General features: G+C 40.9%; 1 protein-coding gene across 33 annotated transcripts in view; it reads left to right on the top strand.

The window, feature by feature from the left end:
- Nucleotides 16241-27728, top strand: part of PUM1 (pumilio RNA binding family member 1) — a 141096-nt gene continuing 129608 nt past the window's right edge. For 23 of the 33 annotated variants that reach the window (XM_021095736.1, XM_021095734.1, XM_021095752.1 and 20 more), the window contains exons 1-2: nt 16241-16372; nt 20508-20881. In XM_021095736.1, coding sequence (XP_020951395.1) covers nt 20519-20881 — 363 coding nt within the window. In that variant the 5' untranslated portion in view covers nt 16241-16372; nt 20508-20518. The remainder of the gene's footprint in view (nt 16373-20507; nt 20882-27728) is intronic. The other 10 variants (XM_021095767.1, XM_021095744.1, XM_021095757.1 and 7 more) reach the window with 7 other exon arrangements.

Here is a 27728-nt window from a genome sequence, read left to right as displayed (position 1 = left end):
CGAGGGATTTGAATCAGAGCTACAGCTGCCAGCCTATACCACAGCCACAGCAAAATGGAATCCAAGCCTTGTCTGAGACTTCCACTGAAGCTCATGGCAACAGTGGATCCTTCAACTCACTGAGCAAGGCCAGGGATCACACCTGCCTCCTCATGGATTACTCGTTGGATTCATTACCCTGAGCCACAACAAGAACTCCTAGAAATCTTTTTTTTTTTTTTTTAAAGGATATTATTTGTTGTTCAGGTATAGCAAAATAAGATAACTTTGAAATGTAATTTTGAATCTTAGAAAACACAATAAAATGTCTTCCTCCTTTTCATTTTCTATATGGGTAATGGTATCAATATTGAATGAAATTCTGTAACTTGGCATCAATAACCTATTTTTCATAAATCTTGCATCTTAATTTTTCCAATGCTTTCAAGGGCATTATGCCTTAGGTCCGTACCTGTGGCATATGGAGGCCCCCAGGCTAGGGGTTGAATCAGATCTATAGCCGCCTACACCACAGCCACAGCAACACAGGATCCTTAACCCACTCCACTGAGCAAGGCCAGGGATTGAAGCTGCAGCCTCATGGATGCTAGTCGGGTTCGTTAACCGCTGGGCCACAGTGGGAACTCCTCAAGGGCATTATGAATATTAAATTTTGGTTTGGTTCTTGAATGATTTATTTGTAAGATTTTACCTAAATACCATTTCATATTAGACCTGAGCAAATACAGTTAAAAGTTAAAATTTACTGGAATATGCTGTGCATTCTAGGAACTGTATCTTTATTAATATAATTAAAATTTCCTAAAAAGGGCTTTGCATTCTACTTCTTGAGTGTTTAGTGACACTATGGCATTCACTCAACTTTGTCATTGTGGATTAAGCTTGACATTCAAAGTTGGAAAATTTACATTTGAAAATACATGTCCAAAACATCTCATCAAAACTGAAATTTTGCTCAAGAGTTCCCAGGCAATACTTTTTAAAGTTTTTTAAGGGCTGCACTTGCAGCATATGGAAGTTCCAGGGCTAGAGGTTGAATTGGAGCTGCAGCTGCCAGTCTGCACAAGATCACAGCCACAGCAACGCAAGATCCTTAACCCAATGAATGGGGTCAGGGATCGAACCTGAGTCCTCATGGATCCTAGTCGGGTTCATTACTGCTGAGCCACAGTGGAAACACCCCTTAGACAATACTTTAAAATCCAGTGATGTCATAAGAATTTTTTAACCAAATCATTCACTATCAAGTTTAAAGAATACACAGAATGAAGAGAATAGGATCTTTAGTTACAATCCATTATGGTTTTGCATTTATTTTGTTGCAATGCCATATTCCTGGCCCCTTGGGTTATTTTTGTGTAGATTCAGTTTTTGCAAGTGGTTGACTGAGAATGCAAAATCCTTCCCTAGTAATTCATCTGGTAAACAACATCTCCCAAGATGTTCACATACAGGTATTTTTGTATTTGGAAATCAACAAATCTCAAATAATTGTTATGTGTTCTACCTAGCTTGTTCCTGGCATTGTATTTAACTCCTTCCCCTCCCTGCCCACTCACCCCCGTCTTGCGGGAGGCAGGCAGAAGTTCTGGGGCCAGAACCTCGATACAACAGTGACAATGCCGAATCCTTAATCTGCTGAGCCACCAAGGATTTCCTGAGGTTGTATTTAAAATAACTGAGGAATTATGCCTAACATTTCTTACTTTATCCAACATGATCTTATGCATTGTGTCTATATTTATATATATTTAATTTTTTGGTTTTGAATTTTATTCCCTAAACAATGTGTAAAATTATTTTGTGTCAGTGTTTATATTTTACATAAATATTCTAACATAGTTGTGTCAAAATCCTGCTATGACTCTTGCCAAAATTAAGAATATTTCCATTATTACACTCATTAACTTTCTTGGATGAGCTTGAATATTCCTTCATCAAAAAGTGATTCATAAGTATCATATGTTCAAAACATCACCCATTTTTTTTCTCATTTCTACGTAGTATATTTTGGGAGTCAGATTTCAATTTGGTCAGTGTGCATTTCACTTTCTTTGTGTTTATTAGAAATATGCAGTAAATGCTGCCAATCTTTGCTTTCATTCTCATTCTAGTGCTGATTTGATCTTTTCCTGTCCTCAAAAAACTTTACAATGTAGACAAAATATGGAATGTTTTTGAGGTAGAATGAAGTAACCAGGAATTAGTGATTTTCTTTTTCCCCTAGAAGAATTGTGAGTATTAAATTTCCAGGAAGTTCCCATTGTGGCTCAGCATAATGAACCTGACTGGTCCCCATGAGAATGTGGGTTCGATCCCTGGCCTTGCTCAGTGGGTTAAGTAAGGATCTGGTGTTGCTGTGGCTGTGGTGTGGGCTGGCAGCTGTAGCTCCAATTTAACCCCTAGTCTGGGAATTTCCATATGCCGCAGGGGCGGCCCTAAAAAAAAAAAACAAAACTTTTTTTTGGTAAACTTCCAACCAGTGTCGTTACCTGGAAACTTAGCATTTCTTACCTGAGATAAAGCATTACAACCAGAGTTGTCTGTTTAATATGCAAAGTTATGTGGTCAGGTACCTGACAGGCAGCAAATACATTTGGTTTAAAGGATCCTTTGCTTTTTTTTTTTTTTTTCTCTCTTCTAGTTTGTCTTGAATTCCATCAGTTATACAGTATGGAAGTCCAAAGTAAACTCACATCCTGCCTCACCAGCAATACTTTAGTGCTATGTTTTGCTAAAACTAGCACCTCTGAACTGTTTCCTTTCTTCTGGCAATTCATCTAATTTTTCCAGAAATCCAGTCACCTAGAGGAGTCACTAAGTATGGTTGATGGAAACAAAATGCTGAAGACAGTGCCTAGATTATTGTGAGCAACTACATATGTATCTTTGTTTATTTTTAATTAATAACAATTTTTTTTTTTTTTTTTTTTTTTGGCTATGCCTGAGGCAAGGTGAAGTTCTCTGGCCAGGGATTCAAACTCCAGCCACAGTGGTGACCCAAGCCATAGCAGAGACAATACCAGATCCTTAAACCACTAAGCCAAACCGGGACACTTCTACTTTTTTTTTTTAGGGCTGCACCCACTGAGCCATGATGGGAACTCCAGTATTTTTTTTAGATTAATAAAATTTATTTAACAGCTTTCCAACTTCTTTCTCTGGATCTCACAATATCAGGGACCTGAAAACAACATAAATGCCCATCAACAAATGAATGGATTAAGGAGTTCTTGTCATGGCTCAGCAGTTAACTAATCTGACTAGGAACCATGAGGTTTTGGGTTCCATCCCTGGCCTTGCTCAGTGGGTTAAGGACCTGGTGTTGCCATGAGCTGTGGTGTAAGTTGCAGACTCAGCTTGGATCCTGAGTTGCTGTGGCTGTGGTGCAGGCCAGCAGCTACAGCTCTGATTTGACCCCTAGCTGGGAACCTCCATATGCTGAGGGAGCAGCCCAAGAAATGGCAAAAAGACACACACACACACACAAAGAATGGATTAAGAAGAAGTAGTATATATACACAATGGAATACTACTCAGCCATAAAAATAAACAAAATGATGCCATTTGAGCAACAAGGATGGAATTAGAGACTCTCATACTAAGTGAAGTAAATCAGAAGGAGAAAGACAAATACCATATGATATCACTTATATCTGGAACCTAATATATGGCACAACTGAAACTTTCTACAGAAAAGAAACTCATGGACTTGGAGAACAAACTTGTGGTTGCCAAGAGGGAAAGAGAGGGTGGGAGTTTGGGGTTAATAGATGCAAACTATTGCATTTGGAGTGTATAGGCAATGAGGTCCTGCTGTATAGCACAGGGAACTATATCCAGTCATTTGTGATGGAGCATAATGGAAGATATATGTATGGCTGAGTCACTGCTCTACAGTAGAAATTGTTAGAACACTGTAAATCAACTATAATGGAAAAAATAAAAATCTTTAAAAAAATAAAAAAGTAGGAATTCCCCTTATGGCTCAGTGGAAATGAATCTGACTAGTATCCATGAGGATGCAGGTTCCATCTCTGGCCTTGCTTGGTGGGTTAAGGATCTGGCGTTGCCGTGAGCTGTGGTGTAGGTCACAGAAGCAGCTTGGATCTAGCATTGCTGTGACTGTGGTGCAGGCCAGCAGCTGTTGTTTTGATTTGACTGCTAGCTTGGGAGCCTCCATATGCGGTGGGTGTGGCCCTAAAAAGACTGGGAAAAAAAAAAAAAGAAAAAGTTTTTTCTTCTAATATCTGGGAAGAAATAATTTTATGATTTAGTATTTTATCTTATTAACTGTAACACTTAAAAATATAATCAGTGTTACATAAATAAACAGTATATAACATTTGTAGTAATGAAATTTCCACAATAAATAAACCATTGATATAATGTAATTAGCAGATTGATTATATAATAATTTTAAGGTTTTTTTTTTTTCTTTTTTACAGTCATAGCTGAAACATATGGAAGTTCCCAGGCTAGGGGTCAAATTGTAGCTGCAGCTGAGGCCTACACCACAGCTGCAGCAACACCAGATCCAAGCTGCATCTGTGACCTGTGCAGAAGCTTGGAGCAAAGCCAGATCCTTAGCCCACTGAGCAAGGCCAGGGAGCGAACCTGCATCCTCATGGAGATTATGTTGAGTTCTTAACCGGATGAGCCACATATGAACTCCTCAATAATCTTAAATTTTATCTGTGTAGTTCTTTGTAAATTTTTCCTGCTAGTTATCACATAATAACTTGTGTCATTATGAAAGCACTAGTAAATTTAGTTGCAGACTCAACAATGACTTCATGGTGTAGAAACATAGCAGCAGATGTGATCCAAAGATTTTTGGAGTCTACAAGATCATAATAAAATTTTTTTTTGTCTTTTTGGGACCGCACTCATGGTTTATGGAAGTTCCCAGGCAAGGGGTCAAATCGGAGCTGTAGTTGCCGGCCTATGCCACTGCCACAGAAATGTCAGATCCGAATCAAGCCTGAGACCTATACCACAGCTTAGGGCCATGCCAAATCCTTAACCCACTGAGCAAGGCCAAGGATGGAACCCACATCCTCATGGATATTAGTTGGATTCTTAACCCTCTGAGACACATAGGAACTCCATCCTTAAGGGTTTCTGTCTATCAGGAAGCTTTTTCTCCTTCTCTGTACCTCCATGGTTCCAGCTGGAAAAAGGAAGGAAAAAAATAGGTTTTTTAGGAGTTCCCATCATGGCTCAGCAGTAACAAACCCGACTAGTATCCACAAAGATTCAGGTTCAATCCCTGGTCTCACTCAGTGGGTTAAGGATCAGGCAGTTGCTGTGAGCTCTGGTGCAGGTTGCAAACGCAGCTCAGATCCCATGTTGCTATGGCAGTGGGGTAGGCAGGCAGCTGCAGCTCTGATTTGACCCCTAGCCTGGGAGCTTCCATATGCCTCTTGTGTGGCCCTAAAATGACAAAAAAAAAAAAAAAGTTGTTTTTTTTTTTTTTTTAAAGTTAGAGTAAAAATATCTCTGCTAAGATTTAATAAAAATAAAAACAGAGGAGTTCCCATTGTGGTTCAGCGATAAGAATCTGACTAGTATCACAAGGGTGTGGGTTGGATCCCTGGCCCTGCTTAGTGGGTTAAAGATCCAGCATTGCTGTGAACTGCAGTGTAGGTTGCAGACTCGGCTCAGATCCCACATTGCTGTGGCTGTGGCATAGGCTGGCAGCTGCAGCTCTGATTCGACTCCTAGACTGGGAACTTCCATATGCCGCCTAAAAGGCCCTAAAAACCAAAAAGAAAAAAAGAAAACATAATAAAAAGAGAAGCACAAATAAATAATACAAATAATAAAGGGGCTATAACTGCAGGGAAAACAAGATTCAAAAGATAGCAAGAGAAAACTATCTTAAAATTATGCCAATAAATTTCAAAATTTATATGAAGTGGACAACTTTCTAAAAAATATAACAACTAAAATTGAGTCAAGAAAAACCAAAAAGGCAAGTAATCTTTTAAGGATTAAAACTGTACTCTTGGAGTTCCCACTGTGGCACAGCAGGTTAAAGATCTGGTGTTGTCTCTGAGGCCAAAATGGTTCTATCCCCTACCTGGTACAGTGGGTAAAGGATTTGGCTTTGCCACAGCTATGGCACAGGTCACAGTTGTTCAGATTCCATCCCTGGCCTGGGAACTTCCATATGCTACCAGGGCAGCCAAAAAACAAAAACAAAAAAACTGTACTCTTGAGCATTTACCCCAATGAAATGAAAATTTGTTGACAAAACAAAACATCTGTACATGATTGTTTATAGCAGCTTGGCTTATAATAGCCAAAAACTACAAAAAAATCAATGTCCTTTAGTGGCTGAATTCAGTGGTTCAACCATACCACTGAATACTACTTAATTCAACACTGAAAAGGAACATTAATACATGCAACAACATGGACAGATCTCAAAGGAATTATGCTGAGTGAAAAAAGCCAACCTCGAAATGTTACATACTGTATGAATTCACTAATACGACATTCATGAAATAACAAAATTATAGAGGTAGGGAGTTCCAGTTGTGGCTCAATGGTAATGAACCCAGCTAAGTATCCATGAGGACCTGGGTTCAATCCCTGGCCTTGCTCAGTGAGTTAAGGATCCGCCCTGATCTGTGGTGTAGGTCACAGACACCCCTCGGACCCTGCATTACTGTGGCTGTGGTGTGGGCCAGCAGCTGCAGCTTCAATTAGACCCCATAGTCTGGGAACTTCCACATGCTTCGGGTGTGGAAGATAGAGACAGAGATAGATAGAGATATAGTTTTGTTATTTCAAGAATAGACACATGGTAGCAGAAGTGAGAAATGGGGAGAGGAGTGATTTGGCTGTATAGGAGAGTAGAAGGATTTTTTTTTTTTTTTTTGGTCTTTTTCGGGCCACATCCACAGCTTATGGAGATTCTTAGGCTTGGGTCAAATCAGAGCTGTAGCTGCTGGCCCATGCCACAGCCACAGCAACGCCAGATCCGAGCTATGTCTGTGACCTACCCCATAGCTCATGGCATTGCCAGATCCTTAACCCACTGAGCAAGGCCTTGGATGGTACCTGCGTCCTCATGGATACTAGTCAGATTTGTTTCCACTGAGCCACAATGGGAACTCCTCCCAGTTCTGTACTTGATTTTGATAGTAATTACACCAATCCACACATGTGATAAAACTCATAAAAGTGTATACCTATATACTCACAAATGAGTGCATGTAAAACTGGTGAAATCTTGGAGCTTCCGTGTGGCTCAGTGGGTTATGAACTGCCTAGTGTTTATGAAGATGCAGGTTCGATCCCTGGCCTCACTCAGTGGGTTAAGGATCCTGTGCTGCTGTAATTGTGGCATAGGCTTATTCAACCCCTAACCTAGGAATTTCCATATGGGGCAGATAAGGCCTAAACAAAAGAAAAAAAAAAAAACCAAAAACTGGTGAAATCTGAATAAGCCTGTTCTGTCTTCTGAGTAGACTGTTCCCAAGGCCAGTTTTCTAGTTTTGATATTTTATTATAGTTATGCAAGATGTTACCATTGGAGAACACTGGGTGAAGGGTACAGAGGATCGTCCAGTACATTTTTTTTGCAACTTCCTGTAACTATCATCATTTTTATTTATTTATTTATTTATTTATTTATTTATTTATTTATTTTTGCTATTTCTTGGGCCGCTCCCATGGCATATGGAGGTTCCCAGGCTAGGGGTTAAATCAGAGCTGTAGCCACCGGCCTACGCCAGAGCCACAGCAACGCAGGATCTGAGCCGTGTCTGTGACCTACACCACAGCTCATGGCAACGCCGGATCGTTAACCCGCTGAGCAAGGGCAGGGACCGAACCCGCAACCTCATGGTTCCTAGTCGGACTCATTAACCACTGCGCCACGATGGGAACTCCACTATCATCATTTTTAATAAAAAGTTTTTAAGCATTGAAGGAGTAAACAACTTCCAACAAAGAAAACACCAGGCCCTGATGTTTTTACAGGAAATTTCTGTCAACTTTTAAGACACAGATTATTCTTATACACAGATCACCTTACACAACCTCTTTCAGAGGATAGTGAAAGAGAGAATACTAGGAGTTCCCGTTATGGCTCAGTGGTAACAAACCCATCTAGTATCCACGAGGCCACAGGTTCGATCTCTGGCCTCACTCAGTGGGTTAAGGATACAGCATTGCAGTGAGCTGTGGTGTAAGCTGGAAGCGAATACTACCTTCTGCCAGTCCCATGAAGCCAATATTACCCTGATACTAAATTCAGATAAAGTTGAAACAGGAAAAAGATATTAGAGATGAGTTTTACCTGTGAGTATAGAATCTTTACGCAAAGATTCTAAACAAAATATTAGTGACTAATATTCAATAATGAAAGAAAGAAAGAAATACCATAACCAGGTTGGGGTTATCACAGGAATGATATACCTACACCTTAGAATAAATATAGATGTCATTTACTATAACCACAGATTAAGGAGGAAAAAAACCTATGTGAACATTTCAGTAAATGCAGGAAAATTATTTGACAAAATTGAACATAAATCAGAAACAGAAAAAAAAAAAAAAAAAAGAGGAGTTCCCGTCGTGGCGCAGTGGTTAAGGAATCCAACTAGGAACCATGAGGTCGCGGGTTCGGTCCCTGCCCTTGCTTAGTGGGTTAACGATCCGGCGTTGCCGTGAGCTGTGCTGTAGGTTGCAGATGCTGCTTGGATCCCGCGTTGCTGTGGCTCTGGTGTAGGCCAGCGGCTACAGCTCCGATTTGATCCCTAGCCTGGGAACCTCCATATGCTGCAGGAGCGGCCCAAGAAATAACTAAAAAGACAAAAAAAAAAAAAAAAAAAAAAAAAAGAAACAGAACAGTAACCCAAAGAAAGCATCTATAAAAAATTTACAGCAAATACTATCATTAACGTGGAAACTTTTTTTTTTCTTATAGGGCTACATCTTCGTCCTATGGAAGTTCCCAGGCTAGGGGTGGAATCCAAGCTTCAGCTATGGCCATTGTCACAGCCACAGCAACACCAGATCCAAGCTGGGCCTGCCACCTACACTGCAGTTCGAGGCAATTCTGGATCCTTAACCTACTGAGCGACATCAGGGATCCAAGCCAAATAATCATGGATACTCTGTCAGGTGCTTAACCCACTGAGCCACAACGGGAACTCCTGGTCTTTTACTCTTACTGTAGTAATACGAAACTACTATATATTTGTCACTCAACTTTAACAATTATTGATTCCTATGCCATCTTGCCTCATTTATACCTTCTCATATTTTCCCCATTCCAGATTATTTTGAATCATATCCCAGACATTGCATCATTTCATCCTAAATGGGAACTCACTTTAAATGTTTTGACAACATAGCTGCAAGAGGAATCTTTTCCCTCTCTGGTTAAGTTACTCATACATTCCAACAAAATAAAACAGAAGAGGAAGTTAGATTGTGTTTGCCTTAAATATATTCTCAAATTTATTTTTAATCTTGGCAGTTTAATAATACACCTAAAATTTACAAAGAAATCAAAAAAAAAAATGGAGTTAGTTTCCTTTTTTTTTTTTCTTTTTATGTCTGCACCTGTGGCATATGGAAGTTCCAGGGGTTGAATTGGAGCTGCAGCTGCGGCCCTACACCACAGCCACAGCAACACCAGATACATGCCACTACGCAACTATACAAGACCAGAATATTTTTAGCAGTCCCCCAAAAAACTCTGTACACATTAGTAGTCATTGTCTATTTGCCCCTTTCCTAAGGCCCTGGCAAACACAATTCTATTCTTGTTTCTCTACATTTGTTTATTATGGGTATTTCTTTTTTCTTTGTCTCTTTTTTCTTTTTATGGCTGCACCTGTGGCATATGGAAGTTCCCAGGCCAGAAGCTGCAGCTGAGACCTACATCACAGCCACTGCAACATCATATCCTAGCCACATCTGCAAACTACACCACAGCTTGTGGTAATGCTGGATCCTTAACCTACTGAGCAAGGCCAGGGATTGAGCCCACACCTTTGCAGAGACAAGATTGGGTCTTTATCCATTGGTACACAAGGGGAACTCCATCCCCCTCCCCTTTTTTTATTTTAAAAAATTAAAAAAAAATTTTTTTTCTGTGCTGGAAGCATGCACAAGTTCCCAGACCAGGGATAAAACCGAGGCCACAGCAGTGACAATGCTGGATCCTTTAACCTCTAGGCTACCAGGGAACTCATTTATCTTCTTGAACATAATAAAACAATTCAAGGACTACAACATGGGGTTCTTTTGCATGCTTTTCAATTGTCTTTTGTGATTGCCTTTTTTAAAATGTTATGTTGCCTTCTAACATGTGATTATTTTTGTGAACTGAATATTAAATTTGCCTAATTGTTCATAGAAATACTTTGAAGCCTAGAATAATGATATATTTAACCAGAGAGGATTCACCTTGTTTTCTGCCAAGTACTTGGACACTGCCACTCTGGCATAGTTTTAAGACAATGTCAGGGTTTGGGATGGTTTAAAGCTGAGTTTCAGTCTTTTTATTTATTTTATTTATATTTTATTTTTGCGTTTTAGGGCTGCAAGTGCAGCATATGGAAGTTCCATATGCTGGGGTCAAATGAGAGCTACAGCGCCGGCCTGCAGCACAGCCACAGCAATGCCAGATCTAAGCTACTCTGTGACCTACACCACAGCTCATGGCAATGCTGGACCCTTAACCCACTAATCGAGGCCAGAGATCAAACCTGAGTTCTCATGGATACAAGTCAGGCTTGTTACCGCTGAGCCACAGGGGAACTTCCTCTGGGTTTCAGTCTTCATAAGGGCTTGTCTAGGATGACAGTGGAGTGAGCCAGATGGACACATTGGGATCGCTGTGTTGCTGAACCCCCCACCTCCACGGCCCCAATACCCAGCACAGGATCAGGTCCCAGTCCTCCTGGTGTGCATTTCTTGAGCTGGGGCTGGGGCTGGGGGCCATGGCTGGGGCCTTCAAAACAAAGAATGTGAACCGAGAACCCTGGCATATTTTTTTTTCCAATGCTAGTGCATAAAAAGAGACTGATAAGAGAACTAGGTAATCCAACATACTTCCATTTTTTTTTAAAGAGGGTAATATTTAAAATAAACATATTGGGGAGTTTCTGCTGTGGCACAACGGGATAGGCAGCTTCTTGGGAGCTCGGGGACAGGTTCAATCCTCAGCCTGCACAGTGGGTTAAGGATTTGGCCATTGCTGCAGGTGTGGCTTAAGTAGCAACTGAGGCTGGAATATAATCCCTGGTGGGGAAACGCCTTATGCCACTGGGCAGCCAAAAAATAAAATAAAATAAAATAAAATAAAATAAAATAAAATAAAATAAAATAAAATAAAATAAAATAAAATAAAATAAACATATTGGAGTTTAGGAGTTCCCGTCATTGTTCAGCCGTTAACAAGAATCTGACTAGCATCCATGAGGACACAAGTTCAATCTCTGGCCTTGCTCAGTGAGTTTAAGGATCCGGCATTGCCGTGAGCTGTGGTGTAGGTTGCAGATGTGGCTCGGATCTGGTATTGCTATGGCTGTGGCTGTGGCCAGCAGCAACAGCTCGGATTAGACCCCTAGCCTGGGAACCTCCATATGTCACAGATGCGGCCTTAAAACAAACAAACAAATAAAAAACACATTGGAGTTTAAACATATATAGAGTCCTGGGGACTCAGCGAGCCTCAGGCAAAATAAAAAAATATAGAGCGGTAAAAAAAAAAAAAAAGGCCTGTCACTCATCCTTTTTTTTTTTTTTTTTTTTTTTTTTTAGGGCCACACCTGTGGCATATGGAGATTCCCAGCCTAGGGGTCGAATTGGGGTTCTAGCTGGTGGCCTATGCCACAGCCACAGCAACACCAGATCCCCGCTGAGTTTGCAACCTACACCACAGCTCATGGCAATGCTGGATCCTTAACCCACTGAGTGAGGCCAGAGATGGAACCTTTGTCCTCATGGATACTAGTCAGATTTATTTCCACTGAGCTACAACTGGAACTCCAATTCTACTCATTGCTTTCAGGGTGCAGACTTTTGGGGTCTCAGTTCAAAATAAGAGCTGTTTACTTGTTCTTTCTCTTTTAGCAGGTTCTGGGCTCCAGTCTCTGTAGCTACCTCTCAGGAAAACTACCTCTCAGGAATGCCCTGCCTGGAAAAATACTCCATTTATTTATGGGGCTTATATTTCTCAATTTCTGTCTTAGCTCAGTAATTCTTCACTAACTTGATAACTTCTCAGTAGTTTCAAGAAGAGATTTTTTAGATTTTTCCAGTTTTCCTGGGTGGGAGAGTTGGTCAGAATTGCTTAGTCACCAATGCTGGAAGCTCAAACCCTCCCTCACTCCCACCTTCCTATGGGAAAAGCACTCTAATAACCAAGATTTGCTAAGAAACAAAATGACAATAGAAATGCTAACAATGTAGCAATTACCTAACCACCAAAACAATGAGCGGAAGTGCCATTCAAGGGAGAGTCTACAAATATATGAAAACACAAGTGTAGCAATTGAAAGAGCAACTCAAATCAACACTGATAACAAAATATCTTTCCAGAAAATTGAGGGGTGTCTTAGCTTTGCTTGAGAATGCTTTATACTCACTTTAGGAAAACCACACCGTAAAATAATCCTTACCAGCCAATAGCAGTTGGCTGTAACAGAGAATGAAAGTGTGGAATTGAGCAGTTTTTGTCCACTCCAGGATTTGTTTTTACCTGTCAGCATGGCCAGGATTGCTGACTCACCTGCGAGCATCAGACCAAACTTCCAGAAACACTACCATTTGAAGGAAGAGGTAACATTTGAAATTCTTGACCCAGGGTGTTTTTGAATGGCCTTCTCTAGACATTAGCCTCAAGATCTGAGATCTCTTTGTCCGATTAATTTACAGAGAAATGGATTAAGTTTCTACTGATTAGATTTAAAACAACACCCTTCTCAAATCCACCCTAATCCTCACCCCAGGTCAGTTTGATTAGATCTTGGTTTTTGAAAACTCCCAAAGATTGATGACATCATTTGTTATGTACAGTTTACTCACTGAATTGTGATGATTTTTAAAATTTAGGGATGATTTCGACAACCTCCTGACCAGATAACTCAGCAAATAGCCTTAGATAACATGCTTGGATAAATGCTTATCTGGTATTCTAATCTTCCAAGTCTCAGTTTTCTCATTTTTAAATGGGAATAATAATGTCCATGTCATAGATATTTGGGGAGTTTCAAATGAAATAATGTTTATAAAAGTCTTAACACAAAGCATGGCACACAGGTAAGCATTGGATAATAAGATGTCTTATGAGTTTGTTGTAGGTGATGCTCTGATAGAGTTATTTTGGGGGCCTGGAAGGAGCCTCACATCCTTTGAGAGCCATTTCTTAAGGGAAAGCAGGGCTGCTGGCTGGTATTGTGTTGGGATTACAGCATTTTACCTAGGAGAGGCCTGAATGGGGAGAGGTACCACATGACTGTGGCTAAACTGATATTAGAATCTCTATACCTGAGTAATGAAAGGTAAAGCTTTGAATTGAGTTAACCATGGCTCTCAGAATGAAATCATGGATCACAGAGCCTGGTAAAGTTCTAGAAATTCTGTAATTGTATAACTTTCTCGTGTTGGCTATGTTTCCTCCTCTTACATGTTTTTCTATCATGACTGCTCAGCCATTCCACTGTCCTGCCCCCATGGGGCTAAATGCTTTATCTGCTTTATTTCATTTAGTGCTGTTATACTAAGTTTATATTCCAGGGAGAAATTAGAGGCTTAGAGAGGTAAGTACATAATTTCTGATCTGGTTTAAGAGGAGGATCTCTTGGAGTTCCCACTGTGGCTCAGTGGGTTAAGGACCTGACATTGTCTTTGTGAGGATGCAGGTTTGATCTCCAGCTTCATTCAGTGGGTTAAGGACCTGATGTTGCCACCAGCTTCAGCTCAGATCGCATGTCGCTGGGGCTGTGGTATAGGACACAGCTGCAGCTTCGATTCAATTCCGGGGCTGAGAGCCTCCAAACACTGCAGGTGTAGGCCATGAAAAGAAAAAAAAAAAAAAAGAAAAAGAAAAAAAAAAAAAGGAAAAGAAAAAGAAAAAAAGAGGTGGATCTCTGAATACAACATACTAGGATTGCTGGCTTTGAGGGTTGTCGCTCTAAGTGGCTGTTACATTCATTCATTTAGCAAACATTTAATGAGCAATGACCCTGTGCTTTGCCCTAAGCTGGTCCCTGGGGATTCAGAAATGAATGCAAGTCTACAACTAGAGTACAACTGCCACATTTATTGAGTGCTAATTCTGTGCCAGGCACTTTATACATGTTAGTTTATTTAACTGTTGCAACCAGCCTGTGAGAAGAGTATTGACACCCTTATTTTGCAAGTGAGGGAGTTGACACTCAAGCACTTATCCAAGGTCAAACAGCCCGGAAGTAGGGGAACTCAGGTCTTTAACTTCCAAGTCTTATCTTCTTTCCCAGAAATAAAAATCTCACTCTTTTATCTTTTAAATAAAAATAACATAGAAAGTAATACCTTCTCAAACAGTATGAACAGTATGAGTGCTGATTTTCTCACAAAATTTGCTAAAACAAGGTGTTAATTTTCATTTAAATTGTTGCCAGTGTATTTAATAGATGAAAATGTATTTTGAATTTGCATTCCTTTTTATTATTTTTTTCATTTTTACAGCCTCATTGAGAGATATTTCACATACCATAAACTACACCCATTTAAAGCTCACATAGTTCAGTGGTTTTAGCATATTCTGAGTTGTGCAACCATCACTGCAATCTAATTCTAAAACTTTTTAGACACCCCCAAAAGAAATACATACCTACTAGCAGTCCCCTCTCTCTGCCCCCCCCTTCATCCCTCAGTCCCACATTAGTTATCTTTTATGTGTTTATTGGCCATTAATGATTTTAAATCTATTTTGGATTGCTCTTTTTTAATTGATTAGAGAATTTCTGTATTTATATGAAGATTAGCCATTTGTCTACTATGAGCATTACAATATTTTAAAGCCATCTTCTCATTTATTCATTGATGGTGGCATCTCTTACTGTATAGATGTTTACATTTCTTTCGATCTTTTTTTTTTTGGCTGCACCAGTGATATATGGAATTCTTGGGCCAGGGATCCAATCCAAGCCACAGCTGTGACCCACACCACAGCTGTGGCAATGCCGATACTTAACCTGCTGTGCCACAGCAGGAACACTTCAATTTTTAAAATAATTTATTGATTTTGTTTCATTATAAACATTTCGTATAAACATTTCCCTTCTCTAATTATAAAGCTTTCCCCCCTATGTCCTCTTCTGGTCTTTTATAGTGTTGTGGTTTGCATACTTTTTCAATCCATCCTGGGTTTAGTTTGAGATATAGTAACTGTATCTTATGAAATACTACTGATTTGAAAAGTCACGTTCATCAAATGGCCAAATATTTATTCTTTTTCGATACTGTAACGAGTAACAACAGCTAACACTGAATGAGTGCCTACAAACAAGGTTGGCTTTGGGTCTTGGTTTTGGTTTAATGTTCTATCGCAGTCTTGAAATTCGTTAACAGTTTTGAACAAGACCCCCCAGTCCCCCACCCCCCGCACTTTCATTTTGTGCAAATTCTGTAGTGGCCTGTTTACAAGTCCCAGGCACTGCACTAAGCATTTCACATTATTAAATACAATAATAATGCATTTAATCCTCAGTACAAGGGTGTTAGGTAGCAATTCTCATTTTCCCATTTTACAAATGGGGCAAAGCGGCAGGAAGATTATAAACAAAGCTACAGAGGTAAAAAGCTGCAAGCAAAGGGGTCGGAACCCAGCACCTGTCACGCCAGAGCCTTGGAATAAGAGACCATTAACCTGTAGGCAGGTACAATCTGCCGGTGAAACTGGGAGAGCGCGGGGGCGGGAGGTGTCGCGGCTAAGGTCACTGCCCGGACCCCGCCGCGTGCCCAGCTCCGTGCGGTGGTGCCGGGTTGGGAGATGCGCACCGCCGGCGCTCCAGTGCGGGCCCGCGGGACGCCGCCTTCTGTCCGCGGCGGCGCGCGCTCGCCTAGCGGGCGGGCACTCGCGCGCGCAGCAGTTGTGTTGCCTGCGAGTTTCCCAAGTTCACACAGGCCCCAGGTTGGCATGGCAACCAGGCAACCTGTTCCAGAGCTGCCTGCCTTCTCCGCACATGCCGCTGCCACAGCCGGAGTCCGGGCCCGAGCCTATCCCATGATGCACCGCGCCAGCCCAGTCCCCAGTGGGCCGCCATGTTGTCGGAGTGAAAGGTAAGGGGGAGCGAGAGCGCTGGAGAGAGAAGATCGGGGGGCTGAAATCCATCTTCATCCTACCGCTCCGCCTGTGAGTATCCGCACCCCGCCAGCCCCAAACGCTGCTCCGGACCCCCAGCGAGCAGATTGTCCCTTTGTATTGGTGTTTGAGATCGGTTGGGGGGTTGAGAAGGGCTTTGGAAAAGCCGCCGGGGCCCTGGCTGAGGCTTCTCACTCGCTGTTCCTCGTACATGTTTTGGAGTCAGCAGCAAGGCCCCTATTGTTATCAAAGGAGGGAGGGGGTGGGGAGCGGGGTTCGAGCGAGGAAAATGCAGGGGGTTTAGGCCCGGGCCCAGGGCATAGACGTGCCTTTACGTTACTGCTCGGCCTTGTTGGAGCCCCCGAAGATTGATGTTGCCGTTCGCGTTGCTTTTTTGATGGGTTTGCGAAGCCCCGAGTCTTCTGTGTGGCCGTGGAGTGTAATTCTGTGCCACCCTGGATTTCTTCGACTTCTTGAGCTTCCGAGGCAGCGCCGGAGCAGGAGGAACAATAAATCGCTTTAGAAGCAGCCGTGGCCCTTTTCTGCAGGCGAGAACCCACCGTGGGGGAACTTTGCGAGCCTTAAATGTGGAGAAGTAGGCGATCAGGAAGTTTCAGATCGCTTTTTAGGCTCCTGGGTACTTGTGGCCTTTTGTTTCCGTGAGAGCTTGTTTTTGGTGGGTTCTCGCTCTTGGAGCTTCCCGGTGTTGGTGCGTGTCTGTCTCAACTCGGAGAGGGGTTCACGCCTCGCTAGTAAGTAAACAGATACAGAGTGCTAGATAGTTTTAGTCCTCACCGACGTTCTTGGTAAACATAGATAATTTGTTATACTTGTCAGTACCACTCCCACGTCAAGTGAGGACTACTCTGCTGTAACTTTGCTCCCCCCCCCACATTCCCCCTCCCCCACAACATTATCGGGGTAGGTTTTATCCTCTATAACTGGAAGGATACTCTTCGTTGTCCGATTAAGAAAACACGGTTCTTAGTTGTCGATATCACTTCGTTCCCTTCCTGCTCTGCCTGAGATCGAGACTGGGAGTTTATAAGGCTATTTTGGGGGTTCTGTTTTAAAATCAGGTCTTTTTGAAACCGTAGGTTTGTAGTTGTAGCTTTTGTTTGTTTTAAGTAAAACACATTTAAACTCGCCAGGACAGAGGTGGCTCCCAGTGCAGTTTTAGTAAGCAAAATAAACATTTTGACTCATTGCTGATTTTAACTTTATAAAACACTCTTGGGGGCTGTTGATTCTTTATCTAGATTTTTGAGAAATACTCACTGGATTTTGAACTTTATGAGTTAGCGTTGTGCCTTGGCCACAACTGGATTCATTTTGTTCAAGGCCACAGTTTTTTTTGAAGTTGTGTTTGAAGTTTCGTTTGGGTTTGAGATGAACTGCTTTAAAATAAATTCATGACCACAGGATATTTTTTTCAGTGCGGTAAAAATATACACCTTTTGAACCGCAAAGCATTTCAGTAAATAAAAGGTGAGCTGTGGAGATAGATTAAATCATTTTCCTTTGTTTGAAATAAAACCTATTAGTGATATTTAAAAAAAAAAGCCTTTGATGTAAACAGTTTGAAAATGGTGGAGAATAACTAGAATCCACATTTATTTTTAGTTACTTAAAATATTTATAATGGAAAAATTTTTTTTTAAATCAAATGCTCCACGTAACTTTTTCGTGGGTTTGTGAGTTCTTTAAAAGGCATCCGCAATTTAAATGTTTTCTAATATTTAAGTGATTAATTTCTTAATTTTAATGCTGCAATTGTCAAGATATTACCAAGCCACCCAAGACACATGTTAATTGCTTAGGTATTTGCTCACTTTCGAAATGTCCCTTCTGCCAGGTTTTCTCCTCTTTGAGACACTGCCTTGTCTCTTTAGGTAAAGCAGGAAGTATCAGGGCATACAGATAGCTTTACAAAAGCCGGTTGTTTTGTTTGAACATTATTATAGGCACCCCCATAACCCCCATGCTTTGTGTGTTGTGGTCAGTGTGTTTCAGTGGTGAACACCTTTTCATCTGAAAGTTCTTTGTTAGATAAGTATTATGGCAAATCTTTTATTTCAGAAAAAATTGCATTTGCTATTTTAGGAATCCTCTTAGAGACTGGAGCCCCATTTTCTTAACTGGTGATAACAATTCTTGGGGTCTTGGCATGGTGACTTTAAATTTACCAAAAACTTTTTATCTTACATTTTGATTGAAAAAAAAAAAAAAGACTGTGAGTCATAGAGGAAGGGTTTTTTCCATTTTCTATGTGAGGAAACAGGGTCAAGGAGGTTGAAGTTTAGTGGTACAACTAAGTTTGGGGATTAGGTTAGCTCTACAACAAAGGCTATTAGATTGATAGTCCCATGTAGAAGAAAATGGGACTGGCTGCTATTGGTAATAAGAGGACAGCCAGTTCTTTTGAAAATCAAACAGACCGGCATTTGGCTGGTTAGCACTTTGCTAGGACCAGTGGTAAACACAGCTATGACTTTCTGCTTTTGGTATTTAAACATGAACACGATTCTATTCATGAAAGCAGGAACTGAAGTCTAGAAAGCTGGACTACTCCAGTACCCTAGAAAGGTTCTGATAGATTGGAATTGTTAGCCGAAACTGTGAATTTCCAAATTAGGCTTTGAACAAATTACAGATTCCATTGTGTCTTCTTACTTGTGACTTGAAAAGATGAATTAATTCTGAGAAGGAAATGCTTCTTTATCAGAGCATTTATTTATTCTATAAAGGGAAATAGTAGATTTTTAAATAAATCTGTGAGGCTGTTTTTGAAATGTGGTAGTAGGGCTAACAAAAGACAAAGCATTTGTAGCAGTGGACTGTTAAATTGATAGCCTTAAAGCTAGACTCTAGTGGCTATGAACAGGTATTTTCTCGTTGGTAACTAATTGATTACCTTGAAGCATTTTTTTTTAAAAAGCTCCCTCAGGCTGACATCTGTTTCCAGTGATACAAATGTAGTTTTTGATTTTAAGAAACATAGTAAATAGTAATGTTTCAGAGTAACATTTTGAGATTGTTGATGCTTCTAGACAAGAATAGCAGATACAAGTGAGAGAAATAGTACCTGTTTTACTTTATTGGAGTGTGGTAGCAAGGGGTTGATAGAAAGAACCAGACTTGGGTGCAGATTTGGGTTTGAATCCCTTCTCCTCAGCTCATTAGCTAACTGGCCTTGGGTGATCGCAACTTTTCCTCCATACCTTTATGTTTTTGTCTGTAAAATAGGAATGATTAGAAAAGATCTGCAGTATATTTGCCATACAAATATTGCATTGAAGCATTTCTTTTTTTTTACAGTGAGACTTTCTATATAAGAAAAGTGTTTGAATTTGGTTTAGTCTCATCCTGTTTGTAGGAGTCAGAGTAATAGAATAATGATGTGATTACAGTTATAATTGTAAGTTATTGGTAAAAACTTTGGGTTTATTTTTCTCATGGTACAGCAGCTGAGGAGTTGTTTCAGGCTAAGAGTATTCTATTGCTGTTCTTGGTCAGGGGCATTATTATTATTTTTTTCTTTTTATACAATGATTTTTATTTTTTCCATTATAGCTGGTTTATAGTGTTCTGTCAATTTTATACTGTACAGCGCATTATTGTTTTTTCAGAAAGCATCCTATGAATGTGTGGGGCACTTTAAAGGGTCCTTTGAAGTGTTCGACAATCTGAGTTGTTGCTAATTATATATGGGCTTTGAATTTTTGTTTAGTTTATTGGCGTATGTCTGCTCCAGCTGTAAAGTGATATTTTATGAAGCTCTTGTTCACTTAAAAAGTATCTGCCACAGTTGGCTTAAGGTGTAAATAAGTGGGATGGAAGAGCTGTGGCTTGAAGTCTAATTCCATGTTGTTAACCTTTGGTTACAATGAAGTTTTCCTGACATTGCTGTATTGAGTCTTGATCTCACTATTGTCAGAGTGCCTGCCACCAGCTGCATTTATTTACACATACACACACTCAACACTCTCAGCAACTTAAAAATAGAGGGTTCAGTTGAGCAAATTTTGTATATGTTGTAAAACATTTAGCTGCTTGGTAGAAACTGGTTTTAGATGATAGGTTTATTGTGAAAGACATGGGGCTCACATTTTTATCTTGATGCAAATATCAAGTTATGTTTTAAACAAATGCAGATTTTAAACATTTGTAACCTGTTTGTCCTTAGGTGTTGGTGGAATGAGCGTTGCATGTGTCTTGAAGAGAAAAGCAGTGCTTTGGCAGGACTCTTTCAGCCCCCACCTGAAACATCACCCTCAAGAACCAGCTAATCCCAACATGCCTGTTGTTTTGACATCTGGAACAGGGTCGCAAGCGCAGCCACAACCAGCTGCAAATCAGGCTCTTGCAGCTGGGACACACTCCAGCCCTGTCCCAGGATCCATAGGAGTTGCAGGCCGTTCCCAGGACGACGCTATGGTGGACTACTTCTTTCAGAGGCAGCATGGTGAGCAGCTTGGGGGAGGAGGAAGTGGTGGAGGCGGCTATAATAATAGCAAACATCGATGGCCTACTGGGGATAACATTCATGCAGAACATCAGGTAAAAAAAAGTTCACTCTTTCAGCTTTGAAACTCTTTTTTATAATCACTGTCCACTTAGGATATCTGCTTTCATTGAATGTCTTTAAAAGCCTAAATTGCTAATGATTTCATTTGGTCTAAACTAAACAGTCATTTGTTTTAAAGGATGATTGTTATAATGTTGTCACTGAGTCATTCATTTATCATTCTGGTGCCAAAGAGCAAATGACCAATTCATTTGAAAAAAGACTTAAGCTTGTTTTAATGTGCACATTGTATTTCTGAGTATGCTTTTTTAAACAGGTAATATTTTTTCCCCTTGACATATAATCTTTTAAGATCTGTTTGAGCCGTTTATAGGCTTAATACTTACTATAGAGTCTTTCCTGTTAGGTGTTGGTGACTTTTGTTTTTAAGATGTTATAGTTGAGGAGTTCCCACCAAGGCACAGTGGGTTAAGAATCTGACTGCAGCGGCTCAGGTCGCTTCAGAGGTGCAGGTTTGATCCCCAGCCTGGTGCAGTGGTTAAAGGATCCGGTGTTGCTGCAGCTATGTGCTGGGATGGGAACTTGCGTATATTGTGGGTGTGGCCTTTAAAAAAAAAAGATGTTATGGTTAAAAGTAGTAGGAAGTTGATTAAAAAAAAAATCAGCTGCTCAAGTGAAATGTATTTGAAACAGAACTGGTATGTCTGTTTTGTGTTAGGAGTGATGGTGGCTTTTATGTTTTAATCATTTTTGTCCTCTTGTCTAAGTACTTGTTTCATTTGGTTAATTTTAACATGCTTGCTTTTAGTAAGCCAAAACTGAAGCTGGAAGCATAGCATATTTTACTGAGAAGAGCTTGATCTGTGTTTCCTAACTTCCTGATAGTGATAAAAGGGTTATAATGTTTTCATCTAGCTATTCTGTGGAAGTGGGTATAGATAGAATTTGCAAAGCTACACCCTGGGCATGTGAAGTTCCCAGACCAGGGAGTGAACCTGCACCACAGCAGCAACTGCTGCAGTGACAATGCTGGATCCTTAACCTACTGCCCCACAAGGAAACTCCTGCAAGGGTTTATTTTATGTTGCCAGCATTTGAGTACTGACTAGCAAAAAAAGAACTGATGTCTTTCACAAGGCCTCTAGTGCTTCTGTTCTTCCGAAACTAACAAGGCACAAGCACACTTGCAAATCTGAACTCTCAGTTGTGCTTCCGCTTGACCCTTCGTATATAGGCATCCAGGGTACCGTAGTTGGAGAGAACTATAGTAGAAGTGAAGAGGTGGAATTTATCCTCTTAGTTAGCAGAGGCTTACTGAGCATGTCTTTGGTTTATTGGAGTAATCATCAATATCAGTGCTACTTCATAAGCATCTACTTTGTGTAGGTGAGTGATACAAGAAGTATGAGGTACAGGGGGCTTCTTGGACACTTAGGCCCCTTTTAATCTTTGCTATGTACTTGTTAAGGCACTGTATATGTTTCTTGTTTGCTTGGAGTCTTAGAGGTGGGGACCAAATTTTATTCATCTCAATATCTCAATACTTAGAATATGACATATGATAGAGCTTCAGAAAAAAGTCATTAAATGCATAAGGCCCCCAATCCTGTGGCCTTAAAGCTGGGGAAAAAGGACATTGTTCTGAAGATAAGGGCCTTGAATGCCAGGCTTAGATTTAATTCAGTAGGCAACAGGTGGTGGTTGGTTTTTTTGCCTGTTTAGGGCTGAACCTGTGGTATATGGAGGTTCCCAGGCTATGGATTGCAGCTGCAAGTGCTGGCCTACCCTACATCCACAGCCACAGCCACAGCCACTAGGGGTCTGAGCCGAATCTGCGACCTACATCATAGCTCCCTGCAGCGCCGTATCCTTAACCCACTGAGCAAGGCCAGGGATTGATCCCACATCTTTATGGATACTAGTTGGGTTCGTAACCCGCTGAGCTACAACAGGAAAACTCTGCAGTTGGATTCTTCCCCCGCCCCCCGCCTTTTCTAGGGCCGCTCCCGCAGCTTATGGAGGTTCCCAGGCTAGGGGTCTAATCAGAGCTGTAGCCACCGGCCTATGCCAGGGCCACAGATCCGAGCCGCATCTGCGACCTACACCATAGCTCATGGCAATGCCAGATCCTTAACCCACTGAGCAGGGCCAGGGAGCGAACCCAAGACCTCATGGTTCCTAGTCGGGTTCGTTAACCATTGTGCCATGACAGGAACTCCTGCAGTTGGATTTTTTTTTTTGTCTTTTTGCTATTTCTTTGGGCTGCTCCCGCGGCATAGGGAGGTTCCCAGGCTAGGGGTCGAATCGGAGCTGTAGCCACTAGTCTACGCCAGAGCCACAGCAACGCGGGATCCAAGCCGCGTCTGCAACCTACACCACAGCTCACAGCAACGCCGGATCGTTAACCCACTGAGCAAGGGCAGGGACCGAACCCACAACCTCATGGTTCCTAGTCTGATTCCTTAACCACTGCGCCACGACGGGAACTCCTGCAGTTGGATTCTTAACCCACTGCACCACAGTGGGAATTCTGGCAGCAGAGGGTTTCAGTGTGTATATATGGAGTGGTTTCTTACCCAGTGATGTTTTGGGAAGATTGAGTCAACAATAAGATTGGCGTGGGTAAGGGCTGGGACTAATTGGATAGTTAACTACTCTGACAGACCTGGTATGTGGAAAAGAAGGGATGGGACTGTGAGATGTACAGAATTTATTTGATAATTAAATTAGAAAGCTTAGGTCCCTGGGAAAATGAAGTAATAGAGGAAAAGGACTATAGAGAGGGATCTGGTTTGGGGACAAGCTAATTAAATTTGGTAGAATACCTACTGAATTTGAGATGTGCAGCTGTATGTGTAGGGTGAGACCACGGTAAGAGAGAGGTGTTTTTTTGCTTGGATGCTATCTCTCTAGGCGGCAAAGGTGGATGGCCTGTAGTTTTTGCCTTATTTGGCTGAACACTGTTTAAAAATCATGAATGTTGGTTTTTAATATCTGTATTATAGTTTGTATTATAGATCTGTAAAATCTTGTGTCAGCTTTCCTGATGGTAGGCTAATGAGTAAAAGCTGAAAGGGAAATCAAGGTGCTTGGCTCGTCCTTTGCTAGATGGGCAGGTCAAACTCTGGATCTGTCTTTGGCAGAGCTCTAAGATCTAAAATCTGGTTGTGCTATACTGGGAGGGCTTACTCTGGGCTCTAGTGCTGAGCCCTATCAGAAGGAATCACATCTGATTTTTTGACCAATTTTATCCATGTCAGTTTGCAAACCAGAGTTAATGTTAAATGGCAACACCTGTTCCATACCTGGGGGGTGGGGTGGGAAGGGGGACCTAAATCAGTGACCCAACTTGGAGTTGGCATTCATACACAATTCTTTTGGTCCGGATGCATGCTGTAATGAACAGCATTAGGGAACTGCACTAGGGTAGTTGCTGTGTTGCAATATGGGCCACCTACAAATTACCTCTCCTGCAGTCATTAACATGTATTGTATTTACTTGTTTTGGTGTTGAGATTAACCTCCTGGACTGAGAACTATGCTAGGTCAGAGACTGTTGTGTTTTTCATGGTTCTTTCCCACTCAAAAAGTGTCTGGAATTTTCGTGTTGATTGAATGAAGGAATACCACAAAGTTTTTCAGAGATTTGCACTCAGGTAAAGTTGTGAATCTCAGAGCTCAGCTGTCCTGCTGAGAAATACATGACAGCAGGTAGTTGCCACTTGGACAAGCAGCAGTGGTGAGTGTAATATAATCGAAGAGTGGGGGCATGTCCCTACATGAAGAATCACTGCCCTCATTAGCTGTTGTTACTGATTTGTGGAGTAAGAGGGCGTCTGATCTGTCATGTGGGATTGTAGAAGTTGAGAATCACTGGTGATTGTAGAAACATTTGCTGAAACTTAGGTTCTAGGCACTGGGCTATTTCCTATATTTAATTCTTAGAACAATCTCTTGAGGGAGGTGATATCCTTTTTTGAGAAATGAGAAACTGATTCTTAGTTACTAGGTAGAATCTGGTTTTAAAATCAGGCCTTTGTGATTCTAGTACCCATGGTCTTGCTATATTTCTGTCTCTGTAAGAATACTTCTAGCCTTAAAAACTAAACCAAATGAAGGAACACATTCCAACGTCAAGAGTTATTTTGCCATAATTTTGCTTGAGTTTTAGAGATGATAAATTTGATAAATACAAATAATGTATAATTGCAAGAGTTTTTTTTCCCACAAGAGCAGTAATGCTAAAGTCCATTTTTTAAAAAACTAATTATATGTGTGTATTTTAAAGTAGCAGTTGTGGAAAACATCTCTTTGAGACAGAATGACTCAGTATAAAGTGATTCTTCTGCCAGCACATTCCACCATTCTGGTGGGATATTATTCCTGTTTGGTGGGCCTATTTCTTTTCTTTTTCTTTTTTTTTTAAGACCTTTTGGCATAATGGAACAAAATTTAAGATCAAATTGGCAGAATGCTTTTACCAGTGAGCTGGTGAAGTAAAGAATATCACAGGCCATGAGCCAGCCAGCAGTGTTGGAGGGAAGGGAACTATTTACTGTGCCAGGTACTTTGCATCCATTTCTCTTATTATTACTCCCATTTATGAGCAATTTTTTTTTTTTTTTTTTTTTTTTAGCCTTTGAAGTTAGGATTTTCCTGCCTTATGTAGAAAATCTCTTAGTGTCTGAGTTTTTTCCTTTTTTTTTTTTTTTTTTTTTTGTCTTTTTAGGGCTGCACTCATGGCACATGGAGGCTCCCAGGTGAGGGCTTGAATCAGAGCTACAGCTGCTGGCCTACACCACAGCCACAGCAACACAGGATCTTTGATCTACACCACAGCACATAGCAATGCCACATCCTTAACCCATTGAGCAAGGTCAGGGATTGAAACAGTGTAATCGTGGACACTAGTTGGTTTCCTTACCTCTGAGCCACAATGGGAACTCTTGAGTTTTTCCATCTTTTGATAGTGTGTTCTTTAAGCTATGCCTAAGTATATCTATGTGACTGATTTTTTTTTAATATTTAATTTTTATTTTCTATGAAGCTTGATAATTAACATGATGTCCTTTAAATAAAAGTTTAAAACCTTAACAGCTTGAGAATGTATATTGAGGTAGTATGCAGCACTTTAAAAATCTTGTAGGAGTTCCCGTCACGGCACAGTGGAAACAAATCCAACCAGGAACTGTGAGGTTGCAGGTTCAATCCCTGCCTAAAAAGACAAAAGACAAAAGACAAAAAAAAAAAAAAAAAAAAAAAAAAATCTGGTGAACTGAGATATTTAAAATTAGTTGAGGAGTTCCTCTGTGGCACAGTGAAAAATGGTTTAAGAATCTGACTGCAGGGGCTTGGGTTCCTGTGGAGGCTCGGGTTCAATCCCCAGCCCAGCACAGATTCAGTCCCTGGCCCAGGAATGTGCCTATGCTATGGGTGTGGCCATTAAAAAAAAAAAAAAGTGAAATTTAGAAACTGAAATAATATTTTGAGGTAAGGAAGGACGTTTAGATTTGTTTATATGTTTAGTTAAAAGAGTTGTATGGTGAAAACTTTATGATCTTTCTGTAATTGAATTTTCTATCTTAAACATATTAAGTGGTACAGTGGATTAAGAATCTGACTGCTGGGGTTTGGGTTTCTGGCTTGGGTCCCTGTGGAGGCGTGGGTTCAGTCACTTCCATGTGCTGTGGGTGTGGCCATAAAAATTATGTATTACTTGTTTTAATAACAAAATTGTTGTATTTGGTATAGTTGGAAACTTTAGAGGCCTCATTTGGGGCCAAATTGAGGTCTTTGGATGGGAGTGGGGGAAGAAGTACCATAGTTTTTTTTTTTTCAGTTTTGGCCTGTAAAATTTATTCATAGTAAACAAGGCCATGGATGTGAATCAGGATATGAAATGCTAGGGAGTTCCCTTTGTGGCTCAGTGGTTAACAAACCTGACTAGGATCCATGAGGATTCAGGTTGGATCCCTGGCCTTGCTCAGGGGGTTAAGAATCCAGCGCTGCCATGAGCTGTGGTGTAGGTCACAGACTTGGCTCAGATCCTGAGTCACTGTGACGGTGGTGTAGGCGGAGGCTACAGCTCTGATTGGACTCATAGCCTGGGAACTTCCATATGCCATGGGCGTGGCTCTTAAAAAGCAAAAGAAAAAAAGATATGAAATGCTAGAAAACACATCTCCCTAAGTGAATAATTTAAAAATACTGCCTGCAAAAATTTGGATATTTAACAGGAATTTTTATGATTTAAGATCTTTTTATCCAGAACAGTATTGTTTCATCATGCAAAGCCTAGGGTCAGGTCTTTGACTTGTTGTGATTATTTTGTTCTCTCATTGTGAAATCTGTTTTTTCTGTGAACTGCTGTGAGATAAAGTGGGTGATGAAATAGGGAAACAAATTTTAAGGGCAATTAGTTGAACTGTGGCCTCTGTATTGGACTTTAAGGGGCAGAGATAGGTAGAAGCTCTGCTTTGGGAGAAAGGAAATTTGGAGGACAGCTCCAGTGTTTTATTTTTGCTGGTAGTCTTTTGGCCTACCAGTCTTTAGGATATATCAGTATCCACTGTAGATTGACAGATGACAGGAGATAATTCTGGACAGCCAGGCAGAATTCAGCAGCTAAATCTTTGACTCTTTGTATCCTTCTTTTCTTTTCACTTGGTGTTGCCATCTTCTAGTGGTATCCTGACACCCACCCCTGACATATCTATCTTTCATAAATTCCAATGGCTGTGAGTTAATCCTCACACTTTTATTTATTTATTTGGCTGTGCCTGTAGCATGCAGAAGTTCTTGGGCCAGGTATCAAATCTGCACGATAGCTGTAACTGGAGCTACAGTGACATTGCTGGATCCTTAATCCACTGAGCCATA

The sequence above is a fragment of the Sus scrofa genome, chromosome 6 (assembly GCF_000003025.6).
Source record: "Sus scrofa isolate TJ Tabasco breed Duroc chromosome 6, Sscrofa11.1, whole genome shotgun sequence".
NCBI classification, from domain to species: domain Eukaryota; kingdom Metazoa; phylum Chordata; class Mammalia; order Artiodactyla; family Suidae; genus Sus; species Sus scrofa.
This window is presented reverse-complemented; position numbering and strand designations above follow the sequence as displayed.